The sequence below is a fragment of the Canis lupus genome, chromosome 21 (genome assembly GCF_048164855.1).
Source record: "Canis lupus baileyi chromosome 21, mCanLup2.hap1, whole genome shotgun sequence".
Taxonomy (NCBI): domain Eukaryota; kingdom Metazoa; phylum Chordata; class Mammalia; order Carnivora; family Canidae; genus Canis; species Canis lupus.
Genome location: NC_132858.1, coordinates 5,950,598 through 5,969,957, shown reverse-complemented (window position 1 = coordinate 5,969,957; position 19,360 = coordinate 5,950,598). Strand labels below are relative to the sequence as shown.

Genomic DNA, 19,360 nt, shown 5'->3' with positions numbered 1-19,360 from the left:
CTCCTGTGCTCCTACCCACACCCCTCCTCACCCAGACCCCTTGGCTCTGGGGCTCTGCTGTCATGGACGGAGGGCATGTGGCAGGCGGCCTGCCCAAACTAGAAAGCATAAGTTTATTTTTTTTTAAAGATTTTATTTATTTATTCATGAGAGACACACACACATGCACACAGAGAGAGAGAGAGAGAGGCAGAGACACAGGCAGAGAGAAGCAGGCTCCATGCAGGGAGCCTGATGTGGGACTCGATCCTGGGACTCCAGGATCAGGCCCTAGGCTGAAGGCAGGCGCTAAACCGCTGAGCCACACAGGGATCCCCATAAGTTTATATAAGGGAGGCTTTTCTCCCTCTAGACTGTGGGCACCTCCAGGGCAGAAACCATAGTTAGTTTTCTTACTGGTTTTTTTTTTTCTCTTTATTCCTGTTCCTAGAGTTCAGTAAACACTAGGTTGAGAACCCTAAGAAGAAACTCTGATGTGTTTTAGGATTCCAGCATCCAAATTGGCTGCCCCCTCCCTCCCCTGAACCTGTTGAGGATCTGAGAGCCCTCCCCACAAGAAACTCGATGCTCACAACACTGCTTCCCACTTGAAAATTTTATTGGTCAGGGAGAAAGGAAGTCAGGTAGCCCCCCAGCTTCCCGCCCAGGGTTCCACAAGCTCTCACTGCTTCCCGTTGCCATTGATGGGGCGGTTCACGTGCTCGGGGGACGACAGGAATGCCTTGAGCTTGGGTCTGGCGCTGAGGCGCGCCACATAGGCCGAGAGCAGGGGGAAGGAGTCCAGGCAGCTGGGGGCCAGGACCTGGTGAATCAGCAGCAAGTCCAGCAGGTTGTAGTCCGCGAAGGAGATCTGCAGGGCAGAGGGCAGGGGGCCAGGGACTCAGCAGATGGGGGCATGGCGGTCAGCGGGGAGGGAGTCTGAGCTGTTCCCTAAGTCTGCCTAGTTTTGCTGAGTAATGCGTTTATGCGTTCCCTCTGCATCTATGTACCATCTTTTAAGAAGAGAACAGTGCAGAGGGGACAGGGTCAGATGCTCACCTGGTTGCCCACGATGAAGGCCTGGCCCCCCTCATTCTGGGACAACAGCGTTTCAAAAGGCTTCAGGTAACCTGGTAGTGCCTTCACATACTCCTCCTTTCCTGCCTCCTGCCAGAAAGATACCGCTGCATGTTACCCTCCTGATCCTCACTGCTGCCTGCCCAGCCCCTGCCCCAGCCCTCAGGTGCCCCTTCTGTTTGCCCCCCCCCCATTTCAGTGAATCACCACCCACCCAGGTCAGAGCCCTTGATGCTCCTCTGCTCACTCCTCAACCACAAGCCACTGCCACATCCTGTCCAGGTCAGCTGCTGATTCTTCTCTACCCCATTCCCACTTTTCCACCTCTGCCATGATCCCTACTCCAAAAGCCTCAGAAGATCCTTCTAGACCTCACACTGGACACGGCTCTGCTTTGACTCCTCAGTGGCTCCCCCCACTGCCATCAGGGGTTATCCAACCAGCAGTATCAAGGCTCTTGGGGCCTGGACCCGTTGCTCATCCAGCTCCAGCTCCAACTCCTGACTTTCCCTCTCCCTCTCCTATAGGTACACACATGACTTGCCTCCACTCTTCTGGTCCCAGATCCCCAAATACACTCCATGTCTTCATACTTTATGCCGCTGGAAGTGCCAGCACTCCCTTCCAGGGGCTGGCTGTAGCTCCTCCTCCTCCAAGCCCTGCCCTCTGCAGCCCAGGCTATCAGGAACCAGGTATGGCTCCTGCCCTTGCAGGTTGTGCCATTGCCCTCTACTTGACTGGGTCCACCCCCAGCAGTGAGGGTGAGGGCTAGGTCTCGTTCCTAACAGCTCCTGGTCCTTGGCACTGAGCCCAACCCAGCCCAAGGACCTTGACTCAGGAGGAAGGCTGGGCCAGAGCCACATGAGGGCTGAGGAGTAGGGTGAGAATACAGGACGCCTTTGTTCGCACCATCCCCACTCCCAATCCCCCCCACGTTGTGCCCACCTCCCGTGTCCACACCCTGTGCCCGGGCTCACGTAGTTAGTGTAGATGAGGAGGGCGTATTTGCAGCGGAGATCCTCCACACCATCGTTCACTACATCCAGCAAGGCCGCCTCCTGCTGGTCCTTCCCGTAGAGCCCTGGGTGGCAGGAGAGCAAAATGCAGAACTGGCCACCTGACACACTCCTGCCAGGCCAGGCCATTGCCTGTGGGCACAGCCAGGGGGTGAGAAGGAAGATGTGGCCAGAAGGGACAATCCTGATGCACAATAAGTGCTCAGAACTTAGCAAGAGCCAGTGTGGCAGTGCAAGGTAGGCAGACCTGGGGTTGACAGTGGGCAATTTATATAACCTCCTCAAGCCTCTGTTGCCTCCATTCCACGGTGTTACCAGGCAGCTTGACTTAAGTGAAAGAGGTTCAGAGGGCAGGCACCAAGATGTGAGGGAACACTGGGCTGATGCTTCTCCACCCCTGCTCTGGGCCACCTGCAGCCTCAAGACTCACCAAGGGAGCGGCCCAGGTGTCGCAGGATGGCATTGGACTGGTACAGGGTGAGGTCTCCGTCCTGGAACTTGGGGAGCTGCCCGTACAGCTGGAGGGTGGCACAGCTCTGTCAGCAGTGCTGAACTTGGCTGCCCCACAGTGGCGCTGCCCCACAGTGGCCCAGCCCCTGACCCCCTCTGGGCACAGTCACTCACACAGGAGGCCTTGAGTGAGCCCTTCATCCAGGTCTCCATGGTCACCACCTCCTCCTTCCAGCTCTGGCCCTGGTCAGCCAGCAGCATGCGCATGGCCTCACAGCGCCCTGGGGGAAGGCGAATTGGCTGGTTGGATGTGTGCAGAGACCCCAGGCTCATAGCACCCTCGAGGGCCCATGGGGGCAGGGACTGCTCCAGTGACCTCACTGGACTAGGGAGGGGATGGGCCACGGTGAGGAGGCTGGATACTCCAGCCTAGGGAGCTCAGGGGCACAGGGAAGGAGGCCCCAGCTGGTACCCACGTGATGGAGGGGTGCGGTGGAGGTCTTGGGCTCTCCCTCAGGGGGTAAAGGGGCGTGGGCTGCAGCCCCAACCTCTGTCTCCCTCAGCTCCCAGTCATGGGGTCCCTACCTCGAACAGGGAAGTAGGTGATGGTGTAGGGTGGCACTGCAGCAGAGGGAGAGAAGTTTGTTAGAGGCCGGCGGAAGGATGTTCCAGAGGGAGAGCGAGCACCAATCTGTCATCCCTGGAGTCTCATTTCCTGCTGTGCTCACCCCGGGCCCTAGGAGCCCGTCTCTGCACTGAAGGCGCCCAGCCCTCCCCGCCCCCCCCCCCCAAAGCCCCACCTGCACGCTGCTGGCCCCGTGGGCCCCCTGGATCCCCATCCCGGCGCTGCGGTGAGGGCGGCGGGGATGCACGGCCTTGCAGGGCCTTCCAGGAACTCTGACCCGGAGCCAGCGGTCAGGCCTCCAGCCGGGAGCATTCCGAGGCCCCCGGGAGCATCAGCCCCTCCCCAAGCAGGCCCAGGCGGCAGGGACTCACTGGTTGCAGCGCGGGTGGCGGCGGCGGCGGCGGCGGCGGCGGCGGCGGCGGCGGCGGCAGCAGAGCTCAGGCCCCGGCCAGGCCTCCAGCCTTATTAAGGGTCGTCCCTCCCACCCCGTCCCGTTCCGCCCCGTCCCGCCCCAGTGCTGAGTCACCGCGCTCCGGAAGTCCGGCTCCCCACTCCCCTGCGGGACCCGAACCCTGCTGGCGCCCCCCGCCCGATGCCCCCCGCCCCCCTGCGCCCGCCGCCCTCGGGCAGGACGTGCGGATCCTCGGCCTGGCGCTGGGGGCTCGCTGGCGAGGGCGAGGGCGAGGGCGAGGGCACCAGCTGCCGAAGCTTTCGGTGGCCTTGGGGTTTGCCGATTGCAGCCTCTAGCCCTGCTTGGTTGTCAGACCTCAGAGGCACAAACCCTTTGTCCACCTTCACAACAGAACAGGCAATTATTTTACCAGCAAAATGGGTTTATTCAGGAATAGCAAAGCAGCATTATTGGAGACAAGCAAGCTGTGGTGAAACCCTGGGCGACACCAGGGGGTTAGACAGAAACACCGCCGGAGAAAAAGGAGGGAGTGGGGGGGCTGCTTTGAAAGGTCTACTGGAAGGAGGGAGGTGGTGAGTTGGCTGAGTTGTGACAGTTTCTCATTGGCTGGGCTTATTGGCAAAGGGGGAGAAAATCTCTATTTTCCTCCTGCTGGGGTAGTAGAATGGGAGTCTTCCCATTGCTGTCCACAGCGGACCAGGAGCGGTCCTAAGTGAGACACCCCCCCAGCCCCCACCGCATTTTAAACGAGGTTTTCTTTATTCAGGTTTACATTTATCCCTTTTGATCAAGATCTTCCCCCCACCTGGCCCCAAGCATCCCTGATCAAGAGTCAGGTTTTCCAAAATTCAGCGACTTTTGTCCTTTGGTGCCAGGACTTTTGTCCTTTGGCCTTTCTTGGGTGTCACCTCCCACATTGGAGGGAAAGTACACATATCCAAAACCCCTGAGGCTGCATTCAAGTAACAAGGAATGGTAAGACGGAGCACTCGGGATTTCCTATCTAAAGTCTTCATCTTTTCAAGGTCCTGCGCATTGTGAATCATCTCAAAGTGTTGAACAGCACCACCTTATTGGGTACATGTTTCTACAATGATTTGACAAGCCATAGCTACAGAACTTAAAAGTAATTATACAGAGCATAGTTAAATTATACAAAGTATAATTATGTGATACAAAATATAATTAAAGGCAAACATGACAATTCTAAATTGTAATGATGGTTCTGAGCCACTACCCTAAGCCTGAAGGTAGCTAATGAACGCATGAAAGGACCACAGAGAATCAGGTGAAATTTACTTTAGCCAATGTGCTTGTTCTGTAATTTTGTGCAATCGGGTTTCACTTCATCTGAGTTTATCCGCATGTAGCTAGATGTGCTGTATGCTTTCACACAGACACAACTAAATAATCCAGGATTGTGCAATTGTCTCCAACTACCTTAGGCAAACAAATTGAGTTGGGGCTGTGGCTCTTTGGGCTGTGGAATTGGCCTGCCCTCTTGATGTTAGGGAGAGATTTCTTTTTTTTTTTTTTTTTTTTTATTTTATTTATTTATTTATTTATTTATTTATTTATTTTTTATCTATTTATGATAGTCACACACAGAGAGAGAGAGAGAGAGAGAGAGGCAGAGACACAGGCAGAGGGAGAAGCAGGCTCCATGCACCGGGAGCCCGACGTGGGATTCGATCCGGGGTCTCCAGGATCGCGCCCTGGGCCAAAGGCAGGCGCTAAACCGCTGCGCCACCCAGGGATCCCTAGGGAGAGATTTCCCTTTTTTTTTCTTTTTTTTTTTAAAAGATTTTATTTATTTATTCGTAGAGACACAGCTAGAGAGAGAGGCAGAGACACAGGCAGAGGGAGGAGCAGGCTCCATGCAGGGAGGCCGCCGTGGGACTTGATCCAGGGTCTCCAGGATCACGCCCTGAGCTGCAGGCGGCGCTAAACCGCTGCGCCACCGGGGCTGCCCTAGGGAGAGATTTCTAATCGTGTTTTCATTAGCACTTATTTTGACCCTGGGGAGAAAAGTTCTTCCTGTGGAGGCAGTCCCAGAATCACGTCCATCTCCTGGGAACTCCCGTTCCAGGCAGCTGTGGAGAACCAATGGGGTAGACCAGTGAGAGGCTTCTGATTTGTTGTGGAAAGAAAATAGAATGGTAAACACAGCAAGAGCACATAGCCCTTTTACCCTCCAGCTGGGACAATAAGTTGCCCTAGCATAGACATCATTGTCAAAACCTCCACATTTAGAGTAGCCAGGGGACATGCAGAGGGCTCCCTCATATGTACTAGCATGTGTCAACCCATTGGCCAGTATAGAAGCGTTAGCACCCTTCACCCAAGACTTAGATACAATTACCTAGATGTATGGGTATGTCAGTAAACTTATAAACAGCTCTGTTTATACTGGTCACCCTGCATTGTATATATACATATATATGACATATATACACATACATATATATAAATATACAAATATATTTAAGAATTTAAATATATATTTTATATATTTAAAATATATTAAAATATATATTTATATATATATATAAATTTTATATATATATATACATACACACACATATCAAGGTTTCTGGGGACAAATCTAACAATTTCACCTTTTTACAATGACTGGGAAATGTGGATGAGAGCCTTATCTGTCTGAAGAAGAAAGGGAGAAAATAGAGTAAGAAGCAATAGTGAGGGACACCTGGGTGGCTCAGCGGTTTGGCACCTGCCTTAGGCCCAGGGTGTGATACTGGAGACTCCGGATGGAGTCCTGCGTTGGGTTCCGTGCATGGAGCCTGCTTCTCTCTCTCTCTCTGCCTCTCTCGCTCTGTGTCTCTCATGAATAAATAAATAAAATCTTAAAAAAAAAAAAAAAGAAATAATAGTGAGACAAGGACACACAGGCCTGGCCCACTCACCTTGGGAAAGCTGTCTCCACCAGGTCTGCTTCAAATACTGGAAGTCTTTGCTTTCAGCTCACCAATCCATGTGCAGGCCCAACAGCTTTGGTACTTTCTTTAGATGTTATATATGAATCCAAGAGTTGATTCCCTGAAGTTAGTGACATCAAAGCTGGCTAATGGTACGTGGTAGGGTCTTTCCCCACCCCAACTCCTCCCCCAGAGAGTTAGAAGAGAATCTTGGAGGTGTCTTTTCCAATGGAGGAAAAAAAATCTGTCTGTTGCAAGGTGTGAGGCTTAATATCTTTGTCTCCTGGGAACATGCTGTAAAGAAGTTCTACCAAAGTGTGTTTTTTTTTTTTTTTTCAATAGAAGCAATTAGACCTTTATTGAAGTATATCTCCTTTTAAGAGCTGTGGATCAAAGGAGGCAGGGGTCAAGTGCATTAAACATCCTTGGTACTATTTCAAAGGGTGAAAGTCCATGAGTTTCAAGGAGGACAGATTTGAGACTTTGAAGGACCAAGGGCAATGCTTTGGGCTGAGGTATTGGAAAGGCTTTTACAAATTTTGCCAGTTGAGTCTTAACTATGTCTCAGTGTGTTGACTAGCCCTGACATCTGAGGATGATAACCACGGTGAAAGTGCTATAGGACTGGTCGAACAGTACAAAGCTATTAGAACACCTGCCCAGTGAAGTAAGTTCCCCCGACCACTATGAAGCATCAGAGGAACTCCCCCAGGTAGGAATAACCTTTCTAAAATAGGATTTTAGCCACAAAAGAGGCCATGGCTTGCCTACAATGAAAGCTTCAGTCCAGTGAGAAAACATGCAACCCACAATTGAAACATATTTATATCCATGAGACGGGGCAAGCCGAATAAAATCCATTTGCCAAACCTCAAATAGTCCATTGGGCAATTTTAAATGCCCAGGGGCAGTATGGATGGGCTTCTCATTGTATTTTGGATAGGTGGGACAAGCAAGATGGGCATTTTTGGTGTGTGATGTTACTTTTTTAAAAGATGTTATTTATTTATTTATTTATTTATTTATTTATTTATTTATTTATAAAAGAAAGAGAGAGAGCAAGAGAGGGAGGGTCAGAGGGAGAAGCAGTCTCCACTGAGCAGGAAGCCCAGGGCAAGGCTCCCGGGATCATGACCTGAGTCAAAGGCAGATGCTTAACCGACTGAACGCCCCAGGCACCCCAGCATGTGTCATTATTAATATTTCCCTACCAGTGTTGATTTTTACAGGGTGTCATATTATCAGTAGACCAATTATCTAATGCATGTACAATGGTTAGCGATGGGAATTTTAGTCTCTGGCAGGACTGGATTACATCTGGCTGAAACCAAAGTCCTCTCTTTTTATCATACCAACAATTATTAGATTTCCAATATTGTTTTCCCCTCTCTGGGGCCAATTGTTGGGCATCTGGTATCAAATTTTTTCTAGACTGTCATTTGGAAGAGCATCCCTTTGGACCATGACAGAGGTTGAGCTCTTGGTTTCCTTGAGCATTTCTGGTAGAAACATCAGCAATGTGGTTTCCTCTGGCCTCTGGGAGGTTGGGTGTGGAGTGCCCAGGAACCTTAATAACAGAGCAGCTGCAAGTGTGTGGCATCTAATACATTTTGGACATAGGAGCCATTTAACATTTTATCCCCACTGGAGGTAAGGATACCTCATTGTTTCCATAACATTCCAAAGTCATGAGCAACGCCAAAACATACCAGTTGTCGGTGTAAATGCTTGTGGTTTTACCCGTGACCAACATACAAGCCAGAAGAAGGGTGTATAACCCAGCCTGTAGGACTGAAGTGGCCAAAGACAAAGGTGCTGCCCCGATGACTTCAGAAAGAGTTATAATAGCCCAGTGTTTTCTCTTTTCATCCTTTAAATAAGAACCATCCATAAACCATAAACAACTCTGCACTGGTTTGAGGAGGTTCCTGTCAATTGTCATGGGGAGTCAAAGGGGGGATCTGACAGCATCAAGCAGTGGTGAGGGGGTCTCCTCAGTGAAAAGGGGAAGAGTAGCAGGGTTAAGGTTATTGCAGCAAGAAAAACCTATGTGAGGAACAGTTAGCAGAATGGTTTCATAGCAGGTGAAGTGACTGCTAGGTGTTGAGTGTGAGGATAATCAGAGGGCTTAGGCTGCAGGGGGCACAGGACAGTTAGGGGACCCTGTGACTATTTCTGCAGTGACCTTAACAAAAAGGACAGGAATGGCAGGAATGGCTCTGAGGTAAGGGCATATCCTCGAGCCCTAGAATCCATCATTGGCTACCATACCCTATGAGCCAATGGGTCAATGGTTGTCCCATATTTTTGGATGAGCACTCTGAGAGCATTCCCTTCCTTCTCACATACAAAGGGAAAGGCAGGAAGCTGATAATCAGGATGGCCAAGGGCAGGGGGGTTATTAAACTTCACTTTAGGAGCATCTGGCTGGCTCAGTCGGAAGAGCATGTGACTCTTGATCTCAGCATTTTGAGTTTGAGCTCCATGTTGGGTATAGAGATTACTAAAAAAAAATGAATTAATTAAAAAAATTAGGGATCCCTGGGTGGCGCAGCGGTTTGGCGCCTGCCTTTGGCCCGGGGCACGATCCTGGAGACCCGGGATCGAATCCCACGTCGGGCTCCCGGTGCATGGAGCCTGCTTCTCCCTCTGCCTGTGTCTCTGCCTCTCTGTCTCCCTCTGTGTGACTATCATGAATAAATAAATAAAATCTTTAAAAAAAAATTATCTTTAAAGTTTCAAAAGCTGTGTCATCCTGATCTTTCCAAACAATAGAATTGGGTTTTCCTTTTTTTTTTTTGTAAAACACATAGGGGCTGGGCAATAAGAAGTTTGGAATGTGATTTCAACAATAGCCAGCGAGTCTGAAAAAAATCTTGTAACTGGTGCTTAGTTTTAAATTTGGGGGAATTCAGGATGCCATGAAGCCTATCTGGATCTAAATGTAGCCCCGGCTCCAAGATCAGGTGCCATAATATTGAACCTGGGTTTGAGCAAACTGCAATTTATTTTTGGAGAATGTATGTCCATTTTGGCTTAAAATCTTAAATGGTAGATGCTGTCTTCCTTTGAATAGGTTTGTGGAGAGCAGAGAAGCAAGTCATGTACCTGTTATAACCAAGTAGAGAGTCCAGAAAACTTTCTATCATCCAAATCAGCCTTTAAGTTCTGTGAAAAGTAAGGACATTCTGTGATACCCTGGGGCATTACTGTCCAGGTGTATTATTCTCCTCCCCGAGTGAAGGCAAAAAGATATTGGCTGGCCTTATCCACAGGGATGCTAAGTGCTACATCAATTGATCGCAGTGAAAAATTTGCTTTCAGTGGGCACAGGAGCCACTAAAGTGCGGGGATTAGGAACAACAGGGTGGTGAGGGATCCATTTATGGCTTAGAGTCTTGGACAAACTTCCATCCTTGGCCACTGGGTTTTTTTCTCAGGTACAACAAGAGTACAGGGTATTATAGGGACGAGAGCAGGGGATTTTTGAAGCCCTGAGCCTTATAATATTTTATTTATGGGCCTGGAGCCTTGAAGGGATCTTTTTTTTTTTTTTTTTAATGTATAGGATTGATTCATTCTGGGGAGAGGTTTTGAGGGATCTATCAGAATTTTAATGGGAGATGCACTGTGGATTTTGCCAGTATCAGTTGAAGGCTTGGCCCACGAGGAGATGGTAACTGACTAATGTCCCGGAACTTAGCCCCAGTGCCGTCAGAGATGGAGCAAATAAGAGATGTTGAAGGGTCATTTGACTCATCGATTGGCTACTTTGATTGCTACTGTCAAACTCTAGAATTGTTTCCCCTTTTGGGAGAAGGATAATCTAGCATGATTGTTTTCTAAGAAATCTTGTCCTAATAAGTGAATTGGGGTGGAGGAACTAAGGCGAGAGGGGTGGGTGTCTCTTAGAGGATCTAAACAGAAGAGAATCAGTTTAGAAACAGAAATGTGCTAAGATGTATTTATTTATTTATTTATTTATTTACTTATTTATGTATTTATTTTAAGGATTTTATTTATTTATTCATGAGAGACACACACAGAGAGAAGCAGAGGCATAGACAGAGGCACGCTCCTGGCAGGGAGCCCTATGCAGGACTCAATCCCAGGATGGGGATCACACCCTGAGCCAAAGGCAAACGCTCAACTGCTGAGCTTCCCAGGCGTCCCACGTGCTAAGGTTTAGCAGAGACTCCCATTATTTGAGTAATTTTAATACTCCAAGGCAGGGGCCGCTTTACAGCAGCAAGATTGAACACCGAGAGTATAGCTCTAATGTCAATAAGAGTAGAAAGAGCCATTTCCCAATCTGAAAAGACGCTTCTCTGCGCTGATTAAGAGGAAGGATGGGGAGTACCTCAGATCCTGTGATCGAGGATTAGGACACTGGAAAGGCTGGCTGAGGCATCTGGAGTACTTCAGCTTATAGCTGTCCTTTCTCCAAGTGTCCTGACTCTCGGCAATAGTGGCAGACACCACTATTTTGGTTTTGTTTAGGGGCCTCCATTTGTTGAAGCTGAAAATTAAGGATTTCTTGGTCTTCCTTTTGGGTCAAATCATCCATAGTGCAGTCAAGCTGCTCTGCTAAATTAATTAGAGCTGGAGTGGACATAGTTTCCCTTTCCATCCCGGTCCTTTTAAAGAGAAGAGAATAATCCCAATTCAGCCCATTAATAAATAGAATAAAAAGCTACCCTAGTGAACTCAACAGCCAAAGAAGACCAGAATTTTCCCTGAAAACAATCTGCAGCCAATTGCCATAGTTATGAACAGGTTCATCAGGTTTTTGTGATCAAGTCCGAATTTTGTTCCAATCAACAGGCTTAGGAAAAGCTACTGGAATGGCTTGGAAATTTCCAGTGAGTATTCTAGCATCTTGCCAGAAGTTAGGGGTCTGTTTCTCTAAATCCCTTTTGGGATTTTCCACTGGGCGAGTTTCATCCAATGTTGGGTCTGATCTTCACCAACAAGCTTGTGGACTAATGATACAAATCTAAGAAGGTAGGCTGGGGAGTTTGAATAACTATGTTAAGTTCCTCAGCGAACCTATGGGTTTGCTGAGTCCTTAGTTACTTTGGGGAAGTTTGTTTGCTTTTTTTTTTTTTTTAATAAACCCTGTGCCCAATGGGGCTTAAACTCATGACCCCGAGATCATATTCTACTGACTGTGGGCCACTGAGGTTCCCCGGGGGAAATATTGTATTTATTTATTTATTTATTTATTTATTTATTTGCACACATCGTTATATTAGTTTCAGGTGTACAATATAATGATTCAATAATTCTATGCATTACTCAGTGCTCATCAAGAGAAGTGGACTCTCAATCCCCTTCACTTATTTCATCCATCCCCCCACCCACCTCTTTCTGGCAAACGCAGTTTGTTCTCTATATTTAAAAGTCTGGTGTTTTTGTCTCTTTTTTCTTTGTTCACTTGTTTCGTTTCTTAAATTCCACATATGAGTGAAATCACATGGTACTTGTCTTTCTCTGACTGACTTACTTTACTTAGCACTATAGTTTCTATATCCATCCATGTTGTTGCAAATGGCAAGATTTCATTCTTTCTATGGCCAAGTAATATTCCATTGTATGTTTTCTTTACCCGTTCATCTATGGACAGACACTTGGGTCGCTTCCATATCTTGGCTATTGTAAATAATGTTGCAATAAACACAGAGGTGCATATATCTTCTCAAAGTAGTGATTTCATTTTCTTTGGGTAAATACACAGGTATGGCATCACTGGATCATATGACAATTCTATTTTTAATTTTTTGAGAAATCTCCGTAGTGTTTTTCACAGTGGCTGCACCAACTTGCGTTCCCACCAACAATACACAAGGATTTCTTCTCCATATGCTCACCAACATTTGTTTTTCTTGTGTTTTTTAATTTAGCCATTCCGATAAGGTGTGAAGTGATATATCATTTTGTTTTGATTTCTATTTCTCTAATGATGAGTGATGTTGACCATCTTTTCATCTTTTCATTTGACTCTTGCCCGTTTGTATGTTTTCTTTTTTTTTTTTTTTATTTATCTATTCATGACAGAGAGAGAGAGAGGGGGGCAGAAACACAGGCAGAGGGAGAAGCAGTCTCCATGCAGGGAGCCGGACGTGGGACTCCATCTAGGGTCTCCCCGATCACACCCCAGGCTGAAGGTGGCGCTAAACCGCTGGGCCACTGGGGCTGCCCTGTATGTTTTCTTTGGAAAAAAGTCTACTCATGTCTTCTGCCCATTTTTAATTGGATTGTTTGTTTTTTGGCATTGAGGGTTTTTTTTTTTTTTTTTGGCATTGAGTCTTATAAGTTCTTTATGTATTTTAGATATTAACCCCTTAACAGGTATATCATTTGCAAATATCTTCTGCCATTCACTGGGTTGTCTTTTGGTTTTGTTGATGGTTTCCTTTGCCATTTTCTTTTGGTATAGTCCTAATAGTTTGATTTTGCTTTTATTTCCCTTGCCAAAAGAAATACATCTAGAAAAAATGTTCCTATGGTTGATGTTAAAGAGATTACAACCTATGTTTTCTTCTAGAGATTTTTTTGGTTTTCAGTCTCACATTTAGGTCTTTAATCCATTTCGAGTTTATTTTTGTGTATGGTTTAAGAAAGTGGTCCAGTTTCACTCTTTGACATACTGCTGTCAAGTTTCCCCAACATCATTTTTTGAAGAGACTGCCTTTTCCCATTGCATATTCTTTGTCAAAGATTAATTGACCATATAACTGTAGGTTTATTTCTGGGCTTTCTAGTCTGTATCATTGATCTCTGTGTCTTTTTCTAGCTAGTACCATACTGTTTTGATTACTACAGTTTTGTAGTATATTTTGAAATCTAGAATTGTGATACCTCCAGTTTTGGTCTTCTTTTTCCAGATAGCTTTGACTACTGAGGGTCTTTTGTGGTTCCATACAAATTGTAATATTATCCTAGTTCTATGAAACATGCTGTTGGGTGTTGGGATTACATTAAATCTGTAGATTGTTTGGGTAGTATGGACATTTTAACAATATTTCATTTTTCTAATCCATGAGCATGGACTGTCTTTCCATTTGTGTCATCTTCAATTTCTTTCATCAGTATTTTATAGTTTTCAGTCTTCATCTCTTTGGTTATGTTTATTCTTTGGTATTTTATTATTTTTGGTGCAATCATAAGTGGGATTTTTTTTCTCTTTCTTTTTTTTTTGTCTTGTTAATTGGTCTTTCTGTTACTTCATTATTGGTGTATAGAAATGCAACAGATTCTGTATGTTGATTTTGCAACTTTACTGAATTCATTTATCAATTCTACTAGTTTTTGGTGGAGTCTTTAGGGTTTTCTATATATAGTAGCATATCAGTGGCAAATAGTGAAAGTCTTATTCTTCCTTACCCATTTGGATGCCTTTTATTTCTTTTTCTTATCTGATTGCTGTGGTTAGGACTTCCAGTACTATGTTGAATAAAAGTGATGGGAGTGGACATCCTTGTCTTGTTCCTGATATTAGAAGAAAAGCTCTCTGTTTTTTTACCATTGATTATGACAGCTGTGGGTTTTTCAGATATAGTCTTTATTATATTGAGGTATATTTCCTCCAAATCTACTTTGTTGAGGGTTTTTTAAAATCATAAATGGATGTTGTACTTTGTCAAATGCTTTTTCTGCATCCATTGAAATGATCATATGGTTTTTATCCTTTATCTTATTGATGTATCATGTTGATTGATTTGTGAATATTGAACCACCTTTGCATCCCTGGAATGAATCCCACTTGATTAATGTGTATGATTTTTTAAAAATATGTCACTGGATTTGGTTTCCTAATGTTTTGTTGAGGTTTGTTGCATACATTCAGAAGAGAACCTGGCCTATAGTTTTCTTTCTTTCTTTCTTTCTTTCTTTCTTTCTTTCTTTCTTTCTTTCTTTCTTTTGTAGTGTTTTTATCTGGTTTGGGTATTAAGATAATGCTGGCCTTGTAGAATGAATTTAGAAGCTTTTCTTCCTCTTCCATTTCACTTTGAGAAACTCTTTAATTATGGCTTGCAATTCAGTCCAGGGAACATAAGAAATTTGGTTTATTTGGATCCTTGGAAGACTTAACTTCAGAGGGACAGGTTTTAATAGGTTCAGAAGAGGGAGTCAGGAGAAGTTCAAAGGAAAAAGGAAGTTCAGTGGAGGGATTAGAATCAGGGAAGGGGAAGATGGGAGGTAGGGTGCAGAGGAGATAGAGGAAGATGGCCCCAGCCGTGAGACCTGAGTACAAGGTGGCTGTCATACCCCCCAGAGACCAAGGAAATGGGGGAGAGGAAAAAAAAGCCTCGGAAGCCATTTGACTTCTTTCAATTGTTTGTTTACCTCATTTAATTTAGACATAGTATTTTGCAAAGAGACAATTTTAGAATCCTGCAAACATTTGGAAGCCTCAAGTTGCCAATTTAAAAAGGCATCCCATTCAGTTTGTTTAATTTTGGAGCTGTAGCTTTCTAATTTAGTTTTGAGAAAAACAAGTTCTGAAGATTGAAAGCTTCCAATAATGACCATTGAAGTTCTAAATTATCTTTAGCTAAGTTGGTCTATTTAATTGAAAATGCATAGGAAGAGGGATCATGGTTTTTTGTTTTTTTGTTTTTGTTTTTTTTGGGGTTTTTTTGGATCATGGTTTTTAAACATAAAGCTGTCCAGGGTCCAAGCAGGACGGCTCTCTCTCTTTGTTTTTTTAAAGATTTTATTTATTTATTCATGAGAGACACAGAGAGAAGCCAGAGACATAGGAAGAGGGAGAAGCAGGCTCCTTGCTGGGATCCTGATGTAGGACTCTATCCCGGAACTCTGGGATCACACATGTCTGCCAAAGGCTGACGCTCAATCTCAATCGCTGAGCTACCCAGGCATTCCAGGAGGGCTCTCTTCTAAGAGTTTAGAGGGCAGGGATCATATTACTCAAAACTAAGAGGTTCAGAATAATGAGTACTCACTAGAAAGGACAGAGCCATTAAACAGATCCCGAATCAAGCCAAGCACTCATCATGCAAAGGGAGTGGTGCTGAAATCAGGAGAGACCATCAATCTTCAGGGCCAGCAACAGAGCAGTGACCTCAATGAGGTCTGTGAGCATCAGCATCTGTTTGCTTACCAGCCTTGGAGCTATTGGCAGTCTTCTCTGGATCCCACCTCTGATCACCAAGTAATATCAACCTTAAAAATAAGACAGTCCAGGGGCACCTTGGTGGCTCAGTGGGTTAAACATCTGACTCTTGGTCTCAGCTCAGATCTTGATCTCAGGGTTTTAAGTTTGAGCACTGCAAGTGCCCTATGCTGGGCGAGGAGCCTACTTAAAAATAAATAAATAAAAACTAGACAGCTGGTTACTTTACCATCAAAATGGATTTATTCAGCAAGAGCAAAGAATTGCAATTTGGGACAAGCAAGCTATGGTAAAAACACAGGCAAGGCCAAGGAACAAAGGAGAGGACCAGTATAGAGAAAGAGGAGGGAGTTCGGAGGGATTTGCTCTGAAGAAAAATCTATTAGAAGAAAGAAGAGTTCAGGGACGCCTGGGTGGCTCAGTAGTTGAGCGTCTGCCTTTGGCTCAGGCTTGATCCCAGGGACCTGGGATCAAGTCCTGCATCGGGCTCCCCACAGGGAGCCTGCTTCTCCCTCTGCCTGTGTCTCTGCCTCTCTGTGTGTGTCTTTCATGAATAAATAAATAAAATCTTAAAAAAAAAAAAGAGCTGAGAGTGGCAGTTTCTCATTGGTTGAGCTGTTGCTGGTTGAGGATAAAAATCTCCCTTCCTCCTGCTGAGGTTGATCTTACAGAAATGTAAGATCCTTCTCTTCCACCCCAAACGGATGACCAGTGGGCATGAGAGCGCCCCTTTCTGGCCTCCCAGCTCCATTTTAAAATTATTTTATTTATTTAGTTGTTTGTTTATTTTATTATATTTTTTTTTTAAGTAGGTTCCTCACCTAGTGTGGAGTCCATTGCAGGGCTTGAACTCACAGCCCTGAGATCAAGACCTGAGCTGAGATCAAAAGTCATATGTTCAGGGGCACCTGGATGGCTCAGTCAGTTAAGTGTCTGTCTTTGACTCAGATCATGATCCCAGGATCCTGGGATGGAGCCCTACACGGGGCTCCTTGCTCAGCGGGAGTCTGTCTCTCCCTCTCCTTCTCCCTCTCTCTCTCTGCCTGCTGCTTGTCCTGCTTGTGCATACATGCACTCTCTCTGTGTGTCAAATAAATAAATAAAATCTTTAAAAAAAAAAAAAGTCAGCTGTCCATCGGACTAAGCCACCCAGGCACCCCTTAATTTTTTAAGCTTTTTTTAAGTAATCTCTACACCCAACAAGGGGCTCAAACTCATGACCCTGAGATCAAGAGTTGCATGCCCTTATGAATGAGCCGGCCAAGTGCCTGCCAACTCCATTTCAAATGAGGTGTCCTTGGAGGACCTGGGTGGTGTAGTCAGTTGGGTATCTGACTCTTGGTTTCATCTCAGGTCATGATCTTGGGGTCATTAGATCAAGCCCTTTGTTGGGCTCCACCTCAATGTGGAGTCTGCTTGAGATTCTCTTTCCCTCTTCCTTTGCCCCTCCTCCCCCTCACGGACTCTCTTCACTCTCTCTCTCTTTCAAATAAATAAAATCTTAAAAAAAAAATAAATGAAGGACTCCTGGGTGGCTCAGTAGTTGAGCATCTGCCTTCAGCTCAGAGCATGATCCCAGACCTTCAGGATCGAGTCCTTCATTGAGCTCCCACAGGGAGCCTGTTTCTCCCTCTGCCTATGTCTCTGCCTCTCTCTCTGTGTCTCTCATGAATAAATAAATAAAAATTTTTTAAAATGAAAATAAATGAGGTGTCCTTTACACATTTCCATACTTTGCATGTAGACACTTGCTCCCACAGACAAAAGATGTAATAGTCACTGCACAAAGACAGGCACACCCACTGGCCCTGTACACACATACTCACATACATGCTCACACTTCAACCTGGGTTTCTCACACCCATACTACTTTCATGGCTCTTGTCATAGGCATGTTCCTGATGCTGTCTACTAACCAACTTTCTCTAAATATCCTTACATCTTCAACTAAAACACATTTTCTTATTTTAAGATTTTATTTACTTGACACACAGAGAGCATTAGCAGGGGAGAGGGCAGAGGGAGAGAGAGAAGCAGCCTCCTCACTGAGCAAGGAGCCCATGTGGGGCTCGACCCCAGGACCCTTAGATCATGATCTGAGCTGAAGGTAAACGCTAAACCCACTGAGTCACCCAGGCACCCAAAACACACTTATTTTATTTTTTTAGTAGGTTCTATGCCCAGCATGGAGCCTGATGCAAGGCCTGAACTCACAACCCCGAGATCAAGACCTGAGCTGAAATCAAGAGTCAAACACTTAACCAACTGAGCCACCCACATGCCTCCAAACACACTTATTTTTTTTAAAGATTTTATTTATTTATTCATGAGAGACAGAGAGAGAGAGAGAGAGGCAGAGACACAGGCAGAAGGAGAAGTAGGCTCCATGCAGGAAGCCCGACATGGGACTCGATCCCGGGTCTCCAGGATCAGACCCGGGGCTGAAGGTGGCGCTAAACCGCTGAGCCACTGGAGCTAAACCGCTGAGCCACTGGTTGCCCAAAACACACTTATTTTAACTGGAGTCTGTTCTACTCCCCAAGTGGGAACAGGTACCATTTGTTATAAGTGAAAGGTCGCTAAAAATAATGACAAGGAAAATGCTTTTTTTTTTTTTTTTTTTAATCTATCTGGACAAAGGGACTCTGGACCTTCCCTTTTCACAAGCAACATTAGCAAGTGCTAGGCTTTCTGGTACAATGGCACCAAACTGAGCTTTGTCCCTCTGTGTCATCAAGATTAGGGACAGTTGCCAAGGGTTTCAGCCTGAGCTTTGGTGCTATTTAACCCCATCTATCCACCTTGGAAACCCCTTGCCCATGGATCAGGCCCTACTCTGGGGCACCTGATGGCAGTGATGGAGGGCAAGCTGGGGAGTGGGATGTCCAGACAGCTTTTCCTAAAGACTCCTCCTGCAGGGCTGGTGGAGTGAGCTGAGGCTACAGAGAGTAGGACCTCAGGCTGGGGTTGGCCTCGGCTGGGCTCTGCGCAAGCTCTCCAAACACATCAAGGTGGAAGCTTCTAGCCTTGGTGACTGTGGGGAAGGAAGCCTCAAGAGAGCCTGAGAGGTCACTGCTTCCCTGAGATGGGGACCAGGGCTGAGAGGCAGCCTTTGGGAGGACACTGTGTCCTCTGTTAGGCCTAGCAAGTCCAGGTGTCTGTGGGACTTGGAGTGGGAGTGGGGAGTTGTCTCAAAGATGCAAAGAGAAAACCCCTACAGGAGCTCAGCAGAGCTATGGGATCAGGAGAACCAGATTCCTGCCCGAGGGTGGACCGGTGACCCTCTTTTTCTTCGTCTCTGACCACACCCCTCCCTCAGCCAGAACAGTGATTCTTTTGGTGTGATAAGAAGCCTGAAAAACACCACATATATATAAGCTAACTTTACCTGTGGACGATAACATAATCATTTCCTTACTGCCCGTTGGCAGGTAGAGTGAAGGGGTAACACCCTCCAGGACGGGCCCTGCCAGAGTGGTACAGATACAAGACAAGCACTGCTCTGGGGTGGAGTCTGGCCCACGGGAGGCTGAGCCAGGTTACCATTAGCACGGTGCCCAAGCTTTAGAACATGTTCCTTTCTGGCCCAAGGGCCTAGGCTTTGAGTCTCTGCCCTGCCTGCCCCCCCACCCCCACCCCACAATAAACTTCTTCCACGGGGTCTGGCCAATTAGCCCTTAACACACACAACTCCTTTCTTCTATTTCTCCCAGAAGAGCTGGC

At 46.2% G+C, this 19,360-nt stretch overlaps 1 protein-coding gene across 3 annotated transcripts; it reads right to left on the bottom strand.

Annotated features, from left to right (window-relative positions):
- Nucleotides 1-580: 580 nt before the first annotated feature.
- LOC140612533 (glutathione S-transferase P) lies at nucleotides 581-3,635 on the bottom strand. Of its 3 annotated transcripts, none has more exons than XM_072790146.1 (7): nucleotides 3,519-3,635; nucleotides 3,108-3,143; nucleotides 2,697-2,803; nucleotides 2,503-2,590; nucleotides 2,034-2,137; nucleotides 1,039-1,146; nucleotides 581-850 (listed from the first exon to the last, which is right to left on the bottom strand). In XM_072790146.1, coding segments are annotated over exons 1-7 (633 nt in total). In that variant the 5' UTR covers nucleotides 3,520-3,635; the 3' UTR covers nucleotides 581-661. The 3 variants fall into 3 exon arrangements, with proteins under 3 accessions (XP_072646247.1, XP_072646248.1, XP_072646249.1); XM_072790147.1 differs by having other exon boundaries at nucleotides 2,999-3,143; nucleotides 3,519-3,587; XM_072790148.1 differs by having other exon boundaries at nucleotides 3,323-3,581.
- Between the last annotated feature and the right edge of the window lie 15,725 nt (nucleotides 3,636-19,360).

Coding starts and splice junctions, on each gene's coding strand:
- LOC140612533 (XM_072790146.1), bottom strand. Junction 2,591..2,696: donor GCTCACTCAAGGCCTCCTGT/GTGAGTGACTGT, acceptor GCCACCCTCCAG/CTGTACGGGCAGCTCCCCAA. Junction 851..1,038: donor CCTTCATCGTGGGCAACCAG/GTGAGCATCTGA, acceptor TCTGCCCTGCAG/ATCTCCTTCGCGGACTACAA.